We start from the raw sequence: 14,446 nt of genomic DNA, 5'->3' as shown, positions 1-14,446 counted from the left end.
GCCTGACAGCAGTATGCCTTTTTTTTTCCATGCTTGTAATCCTGTTGTAATATATATTGGCCAAGAAGGCCAACAGCATCCTGGCTTGTATCAGGAATAGTGTGTCCAGCAGGAGTAAGGAAGTGATTGTGCCCCTGTACACAGCACTGGTGAGGCCGTGCCTTGAATATTGTGTTCAGTTTTGGGCCCCTCTCTACAAGAAGGACATTGAGGTGCTGGAACGTGTCCAAAGAATGGCAACGAAGCTGGTGAAGGGTCTGGAGAGCAGGTCTTATGAGGAGCAGCCAAGGGAACTGCGGTTGTTTAGTCTGGAGAAGAGGAGGCTGAGGGGAGACCTTATTGCTCTCTACAACTACCTGAAAGGACATTGTAGTGAGGTGGGTGTTGGTCTCTACTCCCAAGTTAGTTGTGATAGAACATGAGGAAATGTCCTCAAGCTGTGCCAGGGGAGGTTTAGACTGATATTAGGAAAAATTTCTTTACTGAAAGAGGCATTGGAACAGGCTGCCCAGGGAGGTGGTGGAGTCACCATCCCTGGGGGTTAAAAAAATGTGTGGATGTGGCACTTCAGGGCATGGTTTAGGAGGCATGATGGTGTTGGGTTGACAGTTAGACTTAATGTTCCTAGAGGTCTTTTCCAATCTTAATGATTCTATGATTTATACGCACCTTCCTGCTACCCAAAACCTATTAAAGAGTTTCAGTTTGGTATTTTGTTCTCCCTGGGTTCATTGAGCCAAGTACTATCCCTGTAAGATTTGTGCATATATCAGTTCCGACTAAGCCTTATTAAATAATGTGTAGTGTCTTACGCTCCATGAAAATTAATGACTACATTTATTGGCTTATTTGTGTAGGAATTGACTCTGTGCATGCAAAGGGAATGTAAATCAAGTTTGGGCCAAATGTACATATTTCCTTTTGGCATAAATGATGAGCAGTGTTTTGTGTATTTTAGTAGTAATGCTGGTAATAAGTAACACTGATTTTTAGGATGCCATGAAGGATCTTAAAATTTCTACAGTAGGAACCTGGTGGGTTCCAGAAAAGTAATAGGTACAGCACTGCTTTGTGTTGCAATTCATACTCTAAGAAGCCAGACAAATCAATACCTGCAGAGGAGATTGTTCATAAGCAAATGTATAACTGCTGTTCAGCGCAGATGGGGAATAAGTGTACAAGACTGACAGGGAAACCAACATGCCTATGCTAGATAAGTATTCAGAATTTTGAAAGATGGACATGATTTCTAAAAATTTTTCCAAGTGTACAACTTCCATGGAATTTTACATAAATTGTAACAAGTTTTGGTGTGACTTTAATTGCTGGTTGTCAACCAAAGTCCAACTGTCAATAAACACTTAGTAGTGCTCAAAACCATTGGTTATCCTTTGCTAGGTCAATTCTAATGATTTAAAAGAAAAATGTTCCATGAACTCATAAAGGTAAGAAATTAAGAAGCGGGGGTGGGGAGGATCTGGCTATGCTTTTTTGGGTACATTCTATCTACCCTAATGTGTTTTGCACTCCTTCTTCTGTCTAGACAGAAATCAGTTTGCATCACAAATCTCTCCAGACTGCTTTGTGAATTAATAGCTAGTCAGATTACTTAAAGCCAACATCACAGTTTGTCAAATTACCTGCTCTGTACTTCTTTCTTGGACGTTTTGACTTTATACTGATTGAATCCTTCAAAGAAAAGGCTGCCTGAGACTGAAAAATCCCATAGAGTAATTTGCCAGCTGTTGATATTTTGACCATTACTCAGCTGTCTGGAGGCAGCCACAAACTGTATTGAATTACATTAGAACAATTGTCTAATGGCATGTAAGAAGAAAACTGTATGAAGTAATTTTTCTTAAATTGCCAGGGAATTGCCACATATACATGCTTTTTTTCCTAAGCACAATGCTGTGTATGTTCCCCAAACACATCTCAAAAGATAGTCATTGATTCTCTTGGATTGTGCTTTCTTGTTCCCTGTTTGACTGCTGTGTTTCAGAGTTTCAACTCTAGTAAGTAACTCCCTTAGAAATCCCCCTCTATTTCTGCATAATGTTTGAAACTGAAAATATATGGCAAATGTTACGGATATCCTTACTGCCTCCCAACACCAAGAAAAACAGCTTTCTGATAGCTGATGAAGCTCAAAGCACAGAAACTTCAGTAGGTCAGTGTGTATGTTGAATCCTTGCATTTTTTAGTGAAAACAAAAGAATTACACCTAAGAGTCTGGCTCCCTCTTTCACTGCTGAGCAGCAAAGAACGGCTTGAAGAAAGCAATCTCCAATGAGCTATAGCTCAAGATGGCAAATGAAGAGAAAAACTGAAAATAAGTTAAAACTATCCTTCATTAAAGGTGGTCTGACCAACCTATGCACTTTTGCTTGTCAATTACTTTTTCAGTTGTACTCTGCGCTCCCAAGGTACCTACAGAATTCTGGTCCTATCAGTTATCCCATCGGAAGTCTGACCGCTACGACTGTCCTTGCTTGTTGATGCTTCCAAATTCAATATAAACATCTGATCTTTTTTGTACCATCTCCTATTCCTCTTCAGTTTTAAATATTTAAAGCTTATTGGGGTACATTAATCATCACAATTACGTTGCTGAATATGTTGATTTCAGCTTTGATGTATACACCTGACTTAATTTCAAACTAGCTGGCTTAGGCATCTACAGCATCGTAACTGCCTTAGTGTAAGCTTTAGCATAAACTTTTCCTTGACCCTGATAAATGGCTTAATTTCTCCTCAAACCTGAGCATTGCTTTAGGGACTAAAGTCCATTTATTGTACCTGAACTGGCTAGATAGCAGCCATCTTGGGTATTGGTTACATATGCTGTAACCTAGGTTCTGTACCCTGAAACTGCATTATATTGCTCACAATCATATTCGCTGTTGTTCAGCTTTATTTCTCAGTATTTTGTAAGTGCTGTTTGAGATATCTTCAAACATAGTCAGCTCTCTATGTCTTTTAGAAACTTGTCTCTTCATTTCTTGAGTGGCATAAAGCCTATTAAATAATCCAGAACTGCTGCCTGTCTGGGTTGTATACAATAGTGATCATCAGAAACAGGTAAATTAAATACTTTTTTCATTGTGCTATTTCAAGTTAAGGCATCTACAGGTCTGCAACACTTCTATTATACTAATATGCATATTCAGTTCTTCTCTATTTTCACAATTTCCCATTCTCTTTATATAAAAGATGCACAGATACCTAAATGAGAAGCTACCTAATGGGCATAGTGCTTTGCCATTAAACTGTAGTTAAACATCTGATGGATAAGGGAACAAGAGGGACAATGCGAGACGAATTGTCTACAAGATGGCAGGATTGTGTTTGGTTGGATTTTTAACCAGGAAACCACCACTGTAACTATCCACTGTCTTTGTGTAGCAGAAAAGTTATGGCTTTGAATGTATATCTATAGAAATAGCTCTGTTCATTGCATGGTAATGAACAACTGCTGATAAAAGACCATACTTATTTCCCAGGACTGTATGTGCATTACAGTGGAGGAAGCTAATGATCACATCTGGAGATGAAGATGAGATAAAGAACTACTCTACCATTAATGTAATATGTAGAGACATTCTGAAGTAAACGCATTGCCAGTGATGATATTTGTTAAAATGCAACAGTTTTCTGTCTTACCAAAGATTATTCCTCCTAATGGACTCATGAACCATAAATAGAAAGGATTACTCTGTAAAATGTAATCTTTCTTTTAAATAACTGACAAAATAGTCAAGTACTTGCATGCCTAAGCATTTTGCATGTTTCAGTGAACAGAATGCTTTTGTATTCATTTAGTCAAGTGTTAAATATGTTTTAAGGCCCTGAGAACAGCATTTCGGAGCTGCTTTCTGGAACGCATTTTTGTGATGAAATTATTTGTCAGCTGATGATTGCCGGGAAGTAGAACAGACGTTATTTACTTCAGATCATCAGATTCTACTTAGCACAGTAAGAGAAAGAAAAATAATTACTTAAGTCAGGATGTAAAGCTAGAAAAATACTCAGAGTACTATGCATCCAGGCTGTGTTATGGAAATCTTTAAAGATGTTTCTTTTGTCAAATTAGTATTTTATTTCTGTGCTTTCCACAGTAGTAAGCCTTTTAGCAAGGACCTGGAGGTCAGCGATTCTTGGTTTGGGGGGAGCAAAATGAATAAAGACAACGACAATATGTTGCTTGCACGTGCTTTTTGCCAGAGCTGCCTTTTGATTAGTTCTTAGGGGTTTTTTTATGTTTTCAGTTTAGCCAGTTTTCTCATGATTGATCATAACTGTGTTGTAGTTTGGTCATCTGGCTGAGAACACTGAGTTTTAAACTCTGATTATTTTCATCACCAAGTTACTTGCAATTTCTTTCACAAGGATTACTGCAATTTACCATGTATAATTTTCAAATATATCACTTCAGTAAACAAACCACATCATTGTAGAATCCATTAGAATTCTATTACCACTGGAGACTGAACATCAGCTCTTTTTATGTGATCATTATGCATACTTAAAAAGCTGAAAGAACGTTATGCATTGATTAGCTCTGCTGTTTGGAAAATAGGAATTCTGCTGGTTTTTATATTTGGTAGCACCTTTGCCCTCATTCGAACAGCAGTTCTCAGCATGGTGGGAGTGATTTTTTTACTTGCAGTCCCGAAATACCCAGCTTTCAGAATTCTGCTGTTAAATGAACAGGAAACTAGTGCACTGCATGTATCAGATGGCATCCCCAGAGTCAGTTCAGTCCAGGAGTATGGATATGTGGTTAACAGTATAGCTTCAGCTGCTTACAACATGCCAAGACTCTAAAAAAGTTGATCTCGGTAGTTCAAAAACTAGCTTGTGTTACCCATTACTTTCCTGATAAGACCTTTCACGAGTCATTAATCTTCATCTGGGTCAGATAAGATCCAACGTGCTACAGTATTACCAGACATGCCTCTTGCAACTACACAGAATGACTGGTTTGTATTGCCAAAAAAAACCATGTTCTATCTGAAGAACAACTCTCTGCCAAATCTTCAGTTAGTCATTCATTTTTAGCTCATTTCCAGTACAGGAAGTTTTTGGATACATTGTCATTTATAATTAGAAAAATTGCATAACTTTTTTGTTAACTGTCTAAATGAGACGGTGGTCTGCCATTCCACAATGAAAATTAGGAAAGAAAAAAAAAAAAGAACTATTGGAAAACGTTTTCCTTCTTTGAACTAAAAGAAGTGAAGCTTACCTTACTGAACCTCTTCTACAGAACACTTTTCATGGGAAAGTTATTGGAGACTGAAATATTTTCCCTCTCTCTTCAGTTTGTTTTTATTAGCTGTATTCCATTTATTATGTAATAATAAATGGGATTATTCTGTGTAAATGTCCAAAATGTGAAATGCTTTTTTTTTTTTATTTAAAATGAAACAGAATTCTATAAAACTTCCCTGCTTCGGATTTGAGACTGGAAAATGAGCACAAGCAAAAGAAACTCCTAACTACTTAAGGAAACCCAAAATGTAATATTGTTCAGGTCTAAAATTATCTAGGTGTGTGTATAAATACTAGGATTATTTAGATTAGTTATACTGTGAATCTTTAAAAATATTAGAATACCATTACAAGTAGAGATAAAGTGACTTCTTTGAAGAATCTGGAAAAAGATATGCCTAGATAATTAAATATGCCCTTTAGAAATTGATGGAAATTATTTTAAAAACATTACTGTGAGACCCAACATTCATGCAACTTTTCTGAGTGGTATAATCAAAGCATATACTATGGCATATATCAAAGTAGAATGAACAGATTTCAAACAGCCACAGAATACATCTGTGTTGCAGCATTCTGAAGAGTTTCTGGGGATGCTGTTTTGTCCTATATTTTCAATTTATCCATTCTCACTGCTGTACAGACAGAGACGGAAATTTTCTTCCCAAACTCTGCATAAGGGGACTATTTATGCATTCAGAGTTTTTAGTTCTGGTCAATTTATGCAGAAAAGTTAATTGGAATTGATGACAAAATACTTTCTGGTTTTACTAGGAATGCGATTTAATCTAAAATGTTGCATTAAATATAGAAAATTTCAAGGAAAGAAGGAATGATATGACATTCATATTGGTGGTGTTATTTAGAGACCCACAAAGATCTTGCAAAAAGTGTTAATCATGTATGGAAACCAACACATTGATTTGTACGAATAAGTAGTATCCTATATAGAACCTGTGAAATGACTGCACAGACTTGTGATGGCAAAATTACAGTTCAAGACAGGCCTCTGTTTAAAACTTCGCTTGATAAATTTACTTGTTTTAGATACAAAGTGATTTTCTTTGAAGCCATTTATGTTGGAAGCTTTTCTGCAGTTCTCCCAGAATTTCTTTGTATAAGCACTTTCTGGTGCCCTTCTAACATACAACACAAAAACATTACATTATTTTGAATAGTTTACGATGCAGTTTATTTTTCTGTTTATTTCCAGAAGAGATATGTACCCTTGTAATTGCAGAAACTTTTCCTGAAGATTCAGGACTTTTCACATGCACAGCAACAAATGAACATGGTTCAGTAACAAGCAATGCACAACTAACTGTCTGCTCAGGTATGTGATGAAGAGAATGGAATTTTTAATCATAGATCTTAGATAATTAGTTTACCTGTGAAGTTATCCGTCTGCTTCCCTTGTAGAAAAGGGCTGCTGTAAGACAGTGGTCTTGTCAACTTCAGAGCATTTGTATAAAGCAAACTGAATGTTTTTATTGGCTCATTTCCTAGTTTAAAATTTTTCTTCATGTAAAATGCATTTTTAAAGTGTCTGCCACGAGTCTGGCAAATTTTTAAGCATTAGGGTTCTGGGACTAGATGGCAGCAGAGGCAAAATGAAAGCTGATTAAATTATGCTACCAGAGTTGGCATATGCCTTTTGTAAAATAAAACACTGTGACATGGTATATTCAGTTTTGTAATATGTTTACATCCTTATTGTTGCAGAATGCACTAACATGCCATGTGTACATACATCCTTCAGTATTTTTAAATCATTTGTTCTTAAATGATGCTGAGACTCCAGGACGTGGGAATGCCGTTTCAGATTATGTTGTCCCGTAGTACTTGCCAATCTCAGTTAGTGGCTGGATTCCAGGAACAGATTTAGAGGGACCCATAAGGTTCCTTATTGTGTCTTTTGCATGAGGCAAAGTCAGAAAACGAATAGCCAGTCATGTATCTAATTCAGCATGAATTATCAACAGGAGGTCTAGAAATATATCTGCACAGAACCAGAGAAATCTTACCTTTAATAAACTGAAAGTACAGCACGTATGTACGGTGTACTTTGTCTATGACTTGTCAGAGAGGCATTCTTTTTTATTTCTTTTAGCTAACTCAGAAAGCTCTAGTCATGAATCACTGACAAGAGAATCCAATGGTGATGATTTCCATCATTTCCTACCACTTCCTCCAGTTGAAATTAGCTCTCTTGAGCTTCTTCCTAAGAAACATACAGACACCCATGAAGCAAACAACACTGAGTCAAGATCTGGTGTGACAGCCCTTCAATTACAGCTCAATTCATCTGCAGAAAAAGCAAATGGCATCCATCCCATTCATGGAGTAAATGGAGTGATTAACAGCAAGCCAAACAGTGATAAATCCATCCCACCTCCAGCTGTCTTGCTTTCACCCACCAAGGAGCCACCACCTGTGCTTGCTAAACCAAAGCTGTGAGTATTTTTTTGTTTGTCTTTTTTTTGTTTGTTTCCTATAAACTTGATATTTATTGAAAGCAAATTTTTGCCTAGAACAATTTAGTGTTAGACCAATAATGGACTCTGTGCTCATCCCTTGAGCAATCTTCTTACTGCTGTGATTTATGTCCCGAAGAGCTGAATACAAGAAAGAACTGTGTTCTTTCTCATAATGCTATATCACAGGGAAGTGCATTATATATATAAAATTATATAGAAAGATTTAAGATAAAGTAACAAAAAATAAGTAAGTAGTAGTGTAGTAGTGGCTGTTGCTCTGTGCTTTTTATTCTTAGTCACTGTACCTGAATGTCGTAGTAGCCTGAGATTCTTGCATGCTATTCCTTTTTCAAGACTGGTTAGCTATCTTTATTCTGAATGTTCTTGGTTTTGTGTAGTCAGTGGGTATTCAGGTGTGTAATGTTTGTAGTATTTCTTGCATTATGTTTATATATAACTTGTAACTCATTCTGTTGTCAGACAGATTACCATGGCTCTTTTCTAACTGAAAATCTGAAAAGGAAAAGCTCAAGCAGGAGAGAGAGAGAAATAAGTGAAAAAAATGATAGTAACATTTTTGCCTTATGTTAGCAATGATACCATTCATATGCAAGAGGGATCTTATGCTTACTGTTAACTTATAGCTTGATTTTAGCATTGTGCAGACTCCCCTTTTCCATCTCCCTCAGGAGTTTTTTCTTTCTGTTGCTCTTTGTCATTCTAAGCAGTCTCTGACAACTGTAGAAGAGAAGGAGGACTGGAAGAAGTAGAAAGACAGAGAGGTGGAAGAATAGTATATATGGTAGTTACTGCATGTATGGGAGGGAGATTGCTGAGGATGGCAACTTGCAGATATGTGTTGTGGAGTGAGCGAGGTGGTCCTGTACCCACCACATCTGTTGCAAGACCCATTTGTGAAGAAAGGAGATAGCAGAGCAGCAGAAATCCAATTTCACTACAGAGCTTTCTTTCCCCAAAATGAGGTTGCCCTAGATAAAGGAGAGAAGGCTGTGTAATAGACTTCCCATTGTACAATGTTCACTGCTACTTGTGCAAGATTTGTTTTTAAACATAGAGTCAGCATATAAACAGAGGTGAACATTGTATACAATGATCTGAGAGGGATGCTATTATGGGAATCCTTTTGGTTGCTGATGTCCAAATTGATGACCTTGGAATCTCTAGTGCAATTGCACTTGAGTCCTATATTTTGCCAATAACAACACTTGATGTGCAAGAGACTGATCTTGATTGCAGTCAACATTCATGTTTTGCTTGGCCAAAGCCAGTATAAGTCATGCTGCTGTCAGAAATGGAGATCTTGCCTTCCCCTCAGCCAAGTATTTTGCTCCCAAGCATAGTGATAGCTTAAGAAAGGGAAGAGGTGCTAACAGGAGGAGGAAAGGAAATGTCTAGCTGCAGAGACTTAAAATCAGCTTTCAGCAGTGTGGAAACTGCATCCCAAGTCAAAGCTAACAAAATAATTCCATTAAAATTAGCTGAGTAGTAAAGTTATTATCTCAACCATGAGAGTGATCCCTCTTGAAGAGGACTCATCTATGGAGTTGTATCTGTCCATAGAGTATTAGTATTTGATGACAGAAGCAGCATATATTAACAATGACATAATAGCAAACACGTTTATTATAATCTATTTTTTTTAATTATTTAAACATTTAAAGTAATGTTGGCTACGTAGAAAGCTTGAAGCTTCTCAATAGCATTAGTGAGTTTTAGTTTTGATAAAGACTGACTCTGATTTTAAATTTCCTAATGAACCTTTTCTTTTCAAGCTTAACTCATAAATTGCCTAACGGTTTTATCTGTGAACTCTCTGAAAATAGTTTATTCAGCCAACACTGAAAGTAGTTGCAAAGAGTTTGGGAATGATGGGCTGCTTTTGGTTTGGTGTTTTTTTATGATAATTATTATTTTTAGTTTAACAAGGAGAGACGGAGTACCTTCTAGAAGTAGGAAATACATTTGCACATTGGCAATGCAGCTGTAGCCAACACGTATAAAAAATAATTTACCACAATTCAGTCCAATGCAAGAGCTGGCATGCTACTGAGTTACTGTAGTTTTCTTCAGGCTTGAAAAGTGTTTTTAAAGCCCTCATAATGTTCAGTTTGTGGTTACAGATACTAAAGTTAAGTCATCTTTGAGCCATTATATTAGTTGTTGCCTAGTCTGGTGCTGAGGATATTTAAAACAGAGTTTAATGTGATAATATACAGAATTTTCTGGGGAAAAATATATTTAATTAACTGGGAAAGCAGTCAATACCAGATATTCTGCTAACACAGAATTTAGAAGACATAATGCTAAATATGGTTAAAAGGCACAATATTTTGTCATGCCTTGTTTGCACCAGGAGTTTATGTAGACAAGAGAGCAAGAACTGTTGAACTGAGACCAAAAAATCCCCATATTTCTGCAATTCTGATCTCTGCTTCTGTGACCAGTTTGAAGAGGTCCAGCTATTGGACTTTTCCAGACCATATGGGTGTAATGCACAGATGAGTTTTCCGAAATGTCCCCATAAGTGTATGGTATCTCCAGTTTCTTTGTATCTCTCAAAATTAGGCAAATAAGTGTTAATATTAATTTCAGTATGTAGTCCACATGTGAAAGTACTGCCTTAAACCTCTTGTAATCCTCAGTCTGAATGTCTGCAAAAAAGGCAGGACAGTGTTCTGTAGAACTGTATATGACATGTCCATTGTTTCAGATGAAGAACTTCCATTCAAGTGGTCTAGTATTGCTATTATTTTTCCATGTGTCTGTTAAAGCAGTAGCAGAAAAGAAGATGGTGCTCATATGGACACTAGATGTACCTAGGTATGTGATGTTAGCTGGCTTTGTAACAAGCCATCAGTTCAAGGTTCATACGCTCAATGTGATTACAGTGTGGTGCCAGAATTCCCTGACTGGAGAGCTTCTCTTCAAATGGTTACTGTTTTATCCTCTTTCTGTTGGAGCGTTATTCCAGTCTGTAACATACACTGATCAGAAAGAGTATTAGCTTAGTGGGAGTTGCTCTCTTCCATGCTTCTCCCTTGCAGATGCAGAGAGCAACTGTAGGTATTGATAGCCTTCTTTCTATAGTTAATCTGTTAACATCAACTCAGAAGAAGCCAGTAGGAAGCGACATGTTTGACACCTTTAAAATGAGCACAGCAAAACCTACCTCTGTAGAATGATCAATATTTTTTTCACTGCATTGCTGTGAGAAGTAGTGTTCTTCATGGGCATGCATCACGCATGCTGTGAGGAAGACGAATAGGCAGAATTCCTGACTTCCACCTCTCTTTGACAATGTTTTTTGAACAGTGAAAATGAAAAGCAAGTATTAATTTTGTAAAAAGAATATCTGTTAAAAGTGAAAAGCAGTAGGAGATAATTTCTTGCACGTTATGAAGTTGTTGATAATGAGTATTTCCTTCAACAGCCATGGCTATATTTTTTCCTGTTTTTTTCTGAGTCTTAGTTTTTTTAAATAATATACAGAAGAAATTAATCATAAACATTATTTAAAAGATAGCAAGCAGTTTATATGTAACATCAGTAAGGAAAAGCTGAGTTTATAATTAAAATTGTCTCTTAAGATAAGGAGTTAATCTGGTTGATATGCATCAAAGTCACAGCTGTGTGGGTTGATAGAACTTCCTTAACTATAAACACTTGTGTTCATACTAGTTGTGAAAGTTAAACTATTTCTTGAACTGAATTATTTGTCACTTCAATGTCCACTCCTCAGCAGCTGAGTTTTCTTTCATGGTTTCTTCTGTTTTGTAATTGATGCCTTAGACATTTTTTGCAAAGATGCTAGTTCAGTCATTTCTAGAATGTCTCTTACATCCTTTATTAAATGTTTATTTCACTATATTTCACTCATCACTGAAATTATTTCTTAACTTGATTTTTCTGCTAGCAACTTGCTTAATATTGAGCTTACTTTTACTTCTGGTCATCTACATGCTATGATGTTTGTAATGCCTATCCTGCCAGGCATTGAGTTTTAAAGATACTACAAGAAATTTTTCCTTAATAATTGTACTTGATAGACGCAAGCGGTAGGTCACTGTTTAGGCTATATTAGGAAGAGCTGTATAGAAAAAGAACATGTGAGAATAGAGAACAATCCAATGATTAATGCCTTGGAATATACAAAAGTATAAGTCCTTAGTCTGCCTAAGAGAGCCCAGGCCACTGAAGCCCAGACACTTGTGCTGGGAGCTTTGAAGGCTTCACATTTGTTCTTGTGCAGAACAACATTCTGGAAATTGTGAGAAGACACGTGATGTAGGAAATCTGTTTTCCATCCAGTTCTGTGAATGTATATATGAATGTGATTTGCTTTAGCAGCCTAAACTAGGAAAGACTGACCACAGAAATGCTCAACTTGAATGTTAAACACTGATTTATGTAAGTTTTTCTTTGAAGTTATTGAATCTTCTGATAAAACCCTGAATAGAAAACCATTCTTGCATGGTTTGAATGATGCACAGAGCAGAGCTCTTCTGCCATTATTTGTATGAAACAAAAAATAATGGATCCTTTCCCAGCTGTGGGAAAGATATTTCCCACCTCTTATGTGATTCAGCAATGAACTATGTTCTAGTGGGTTTTCCGTATTTCTCCAACAGCTAAGTTAAAAAACAAAAGCAGGTATTATTAATTTTGAATTAGAACTGTCAATCAGAAATATTTGCTACATCAAAAATGTGGGAAGTGAAAGCTTTGTCGTTACAGAAATGCAAAAAGAAAAAGAAAACATGGCTGTTATAAAAAAATGTGAAGTTATATAAAATTTAAACCAAAACCCAACAATTTTAAATTCCATGGATTCTGAAAGTTCACATTCCAAATCTGTACTCTTACAGAGAATAAGACACTGGTTAACATCCCCTGTAATTGTAATACTGTCTGATAGAAAAAAGGTGTAATGTATAATTGAGGTTCCAGTATTCCATAAAGCTGAACAAAATTTAAAGTTGTAAACATTCATGGCATTTTACTTGCAAATGAACATGAAAATCTTCATCTGTATAAGAAACTTGTAACACACTTGTTTTGCCTAGGAGTTCGTGATCACAGTAAACATGTAGCTTTGCACTCATGAACAAAGGTCCACCCAGGTCAACTTCCTTAGTTTCTTCTGCTCTGCTCTTTAAAGGCTGATAAGGACCTTTGGATCCTTATCTTGCTCATAAACTCTACCCACAATAAAACTTTGATCTACACATATTTTCTACTGTAGTGGAAATAACTAATGCTAATAAAATTTGCTAAAATATAACGCAGAAAATTGCACACAAAGTTAATCTTTTGATTATAGTATGTCCTGTGCATTTTCTACATCTGTTTTCACTATTAATATGAATTGTTCACTTGATGAATGATGAAATGAATGGTTCATTTGTAGTGATTTTGTTTCTCTCTTCTATTTCATACCAGTGTTTTTTTTAACAGGATTAGAGATAAATCAAGGAAAACTCTTTTGAAGAATTTCCGTTTCAGTAGCTACTAATCAACAGGCACTTGTTGTACTATGACTAGGGTTTATGATTTACTAATAACAGATAATATATAAAAAGAGAAGAGGCTTTATGAGAGAATAGACTAAGAAATAGGGGTTTGTCTTTATTTTCTCAGGCTATTTTCTTACACAGAAGTCGCAAATCCTGAGAAGGAACAAGGAATATTATAATGCCTCATGGCACACCTCTGAACTGAATACAGTATATTATGTTAGTTTAAACCAAGGTATTAGTTGACTTCCATAGTGATCTTAGATCACTGTGAAAAACTCTGAGACCACTGGGAGATATAAGACAGGAAATAGGAAGTATCGGTTGAAAGTCATATTTATTTATCATGGTTTGTATCTCACTGCTTTAAAGAACAAAGGGAGTGTTGTTTATCTTTTACAAAAAAAAAAAAGAGAGGTCAGTAGGACAAAGTTTCTAGGCATTTTGTGATATGTTAGATTGATGTTTGCAGGTAGGAGAGGCAAAAAAATCACGTGGGCAATAGGACATTGCAGCTGTAGAGACAGCCACCTGTTAAAAAAGTATGCAAGGACACCCGGTGTGAGAGGACTAGAATCAAAACTATCATTCTCTTTTCTTCAAGTTATAATGATGCTAAATCCTAAATCTTCCTACAAATCTTTAAGCTGTTCTATCTTTACTGCCTTATGACTAAAAGAACACTTCTAAAAGCATTGCTCTTTGCTAGAGAACTGCACCATTTTTCTTATAAGAAGGAAGACCCAATTTTGCTGAGAAAACTAGATTGTCTGTACGTAGTATGTTAAAAAATATAAATGTAATTATATAATACTTGTGTGAAAATGCTGTAATTGAGTTGTATCAAGTTGTATCAGCTGTAATGCAACTGCCTGAACTTCAAGAGATATAAAACTATTTCAGTTCCACCTTAAAATAGAGCTTTCCATTCGTTAACTACTGATCAGATAGTTCTGATGCTGCATACTAATGATCCATTTGTTCATACTATCCTAAATTCAATTTTATGAGACAATTCTAATCCCAGTGGCTTTCATCATTCCTCATTTAGACACTTAAAGTCACATGAAAATGTGTGAACAATTTCTTTTGTATTCCTCAAAATAGTTGCAAATATCTTGAATATTGGAATGATATGCCGGTTGGTCTGCTCTTAAAGGC

General features: G+C 36.1%; 1 protein-coding gene across 2 annotated transcripts in view; it reads left to right on the top strand.

The window, feature by feature from the left end:
- The window catches only part of PALLD (palladin, cytoskeletal associated protein), a 205,843-nt gene that overhangs the window by 82,183 nt on the left and 109,214 nt on the right, over positions 1-14,446 (top strand). The window contains exons 8-9 of one of the 2 annotated variants that reach the window (XM_064449749.1): positions 6,488-6,607; positions 7,469-7,727. In XM_064449749.1, coding sequence (XP_064305819.1) covers positions 6,488-6,607; positions 7,469-7,727 — 379 coding nt within the window. Of the gene's footprint in view, positions 1-6,487; positions 6,608-7,384; positions 7,728-14,446 lie in introns of both variants that reach the window. The other variant, XM_064449747.1, reaches the window with a different exon arrangement.

This window comes from Phalacrocorax carbo, chromosome 4 (assembly GCF_963921805.1).
Source record: "Phalacrocorax carbo chromosome 4, bPhaCar2.1, whole genome shotgun sequence".
In the NCBI taxonomy this organism is placed as follows: domain Eukaryota; kingdom Metazoa; phylum Chordata; class Aves; order Suliformes; family Phalacrocoracidae; genus Phalacrocorax; species Phalacrocorax carbo.
The sequence above is the reverse complement of the archived record's forward strand: the minus strand, read 5'-3'. Positions and strand labels throughout refer to the sequence as shown.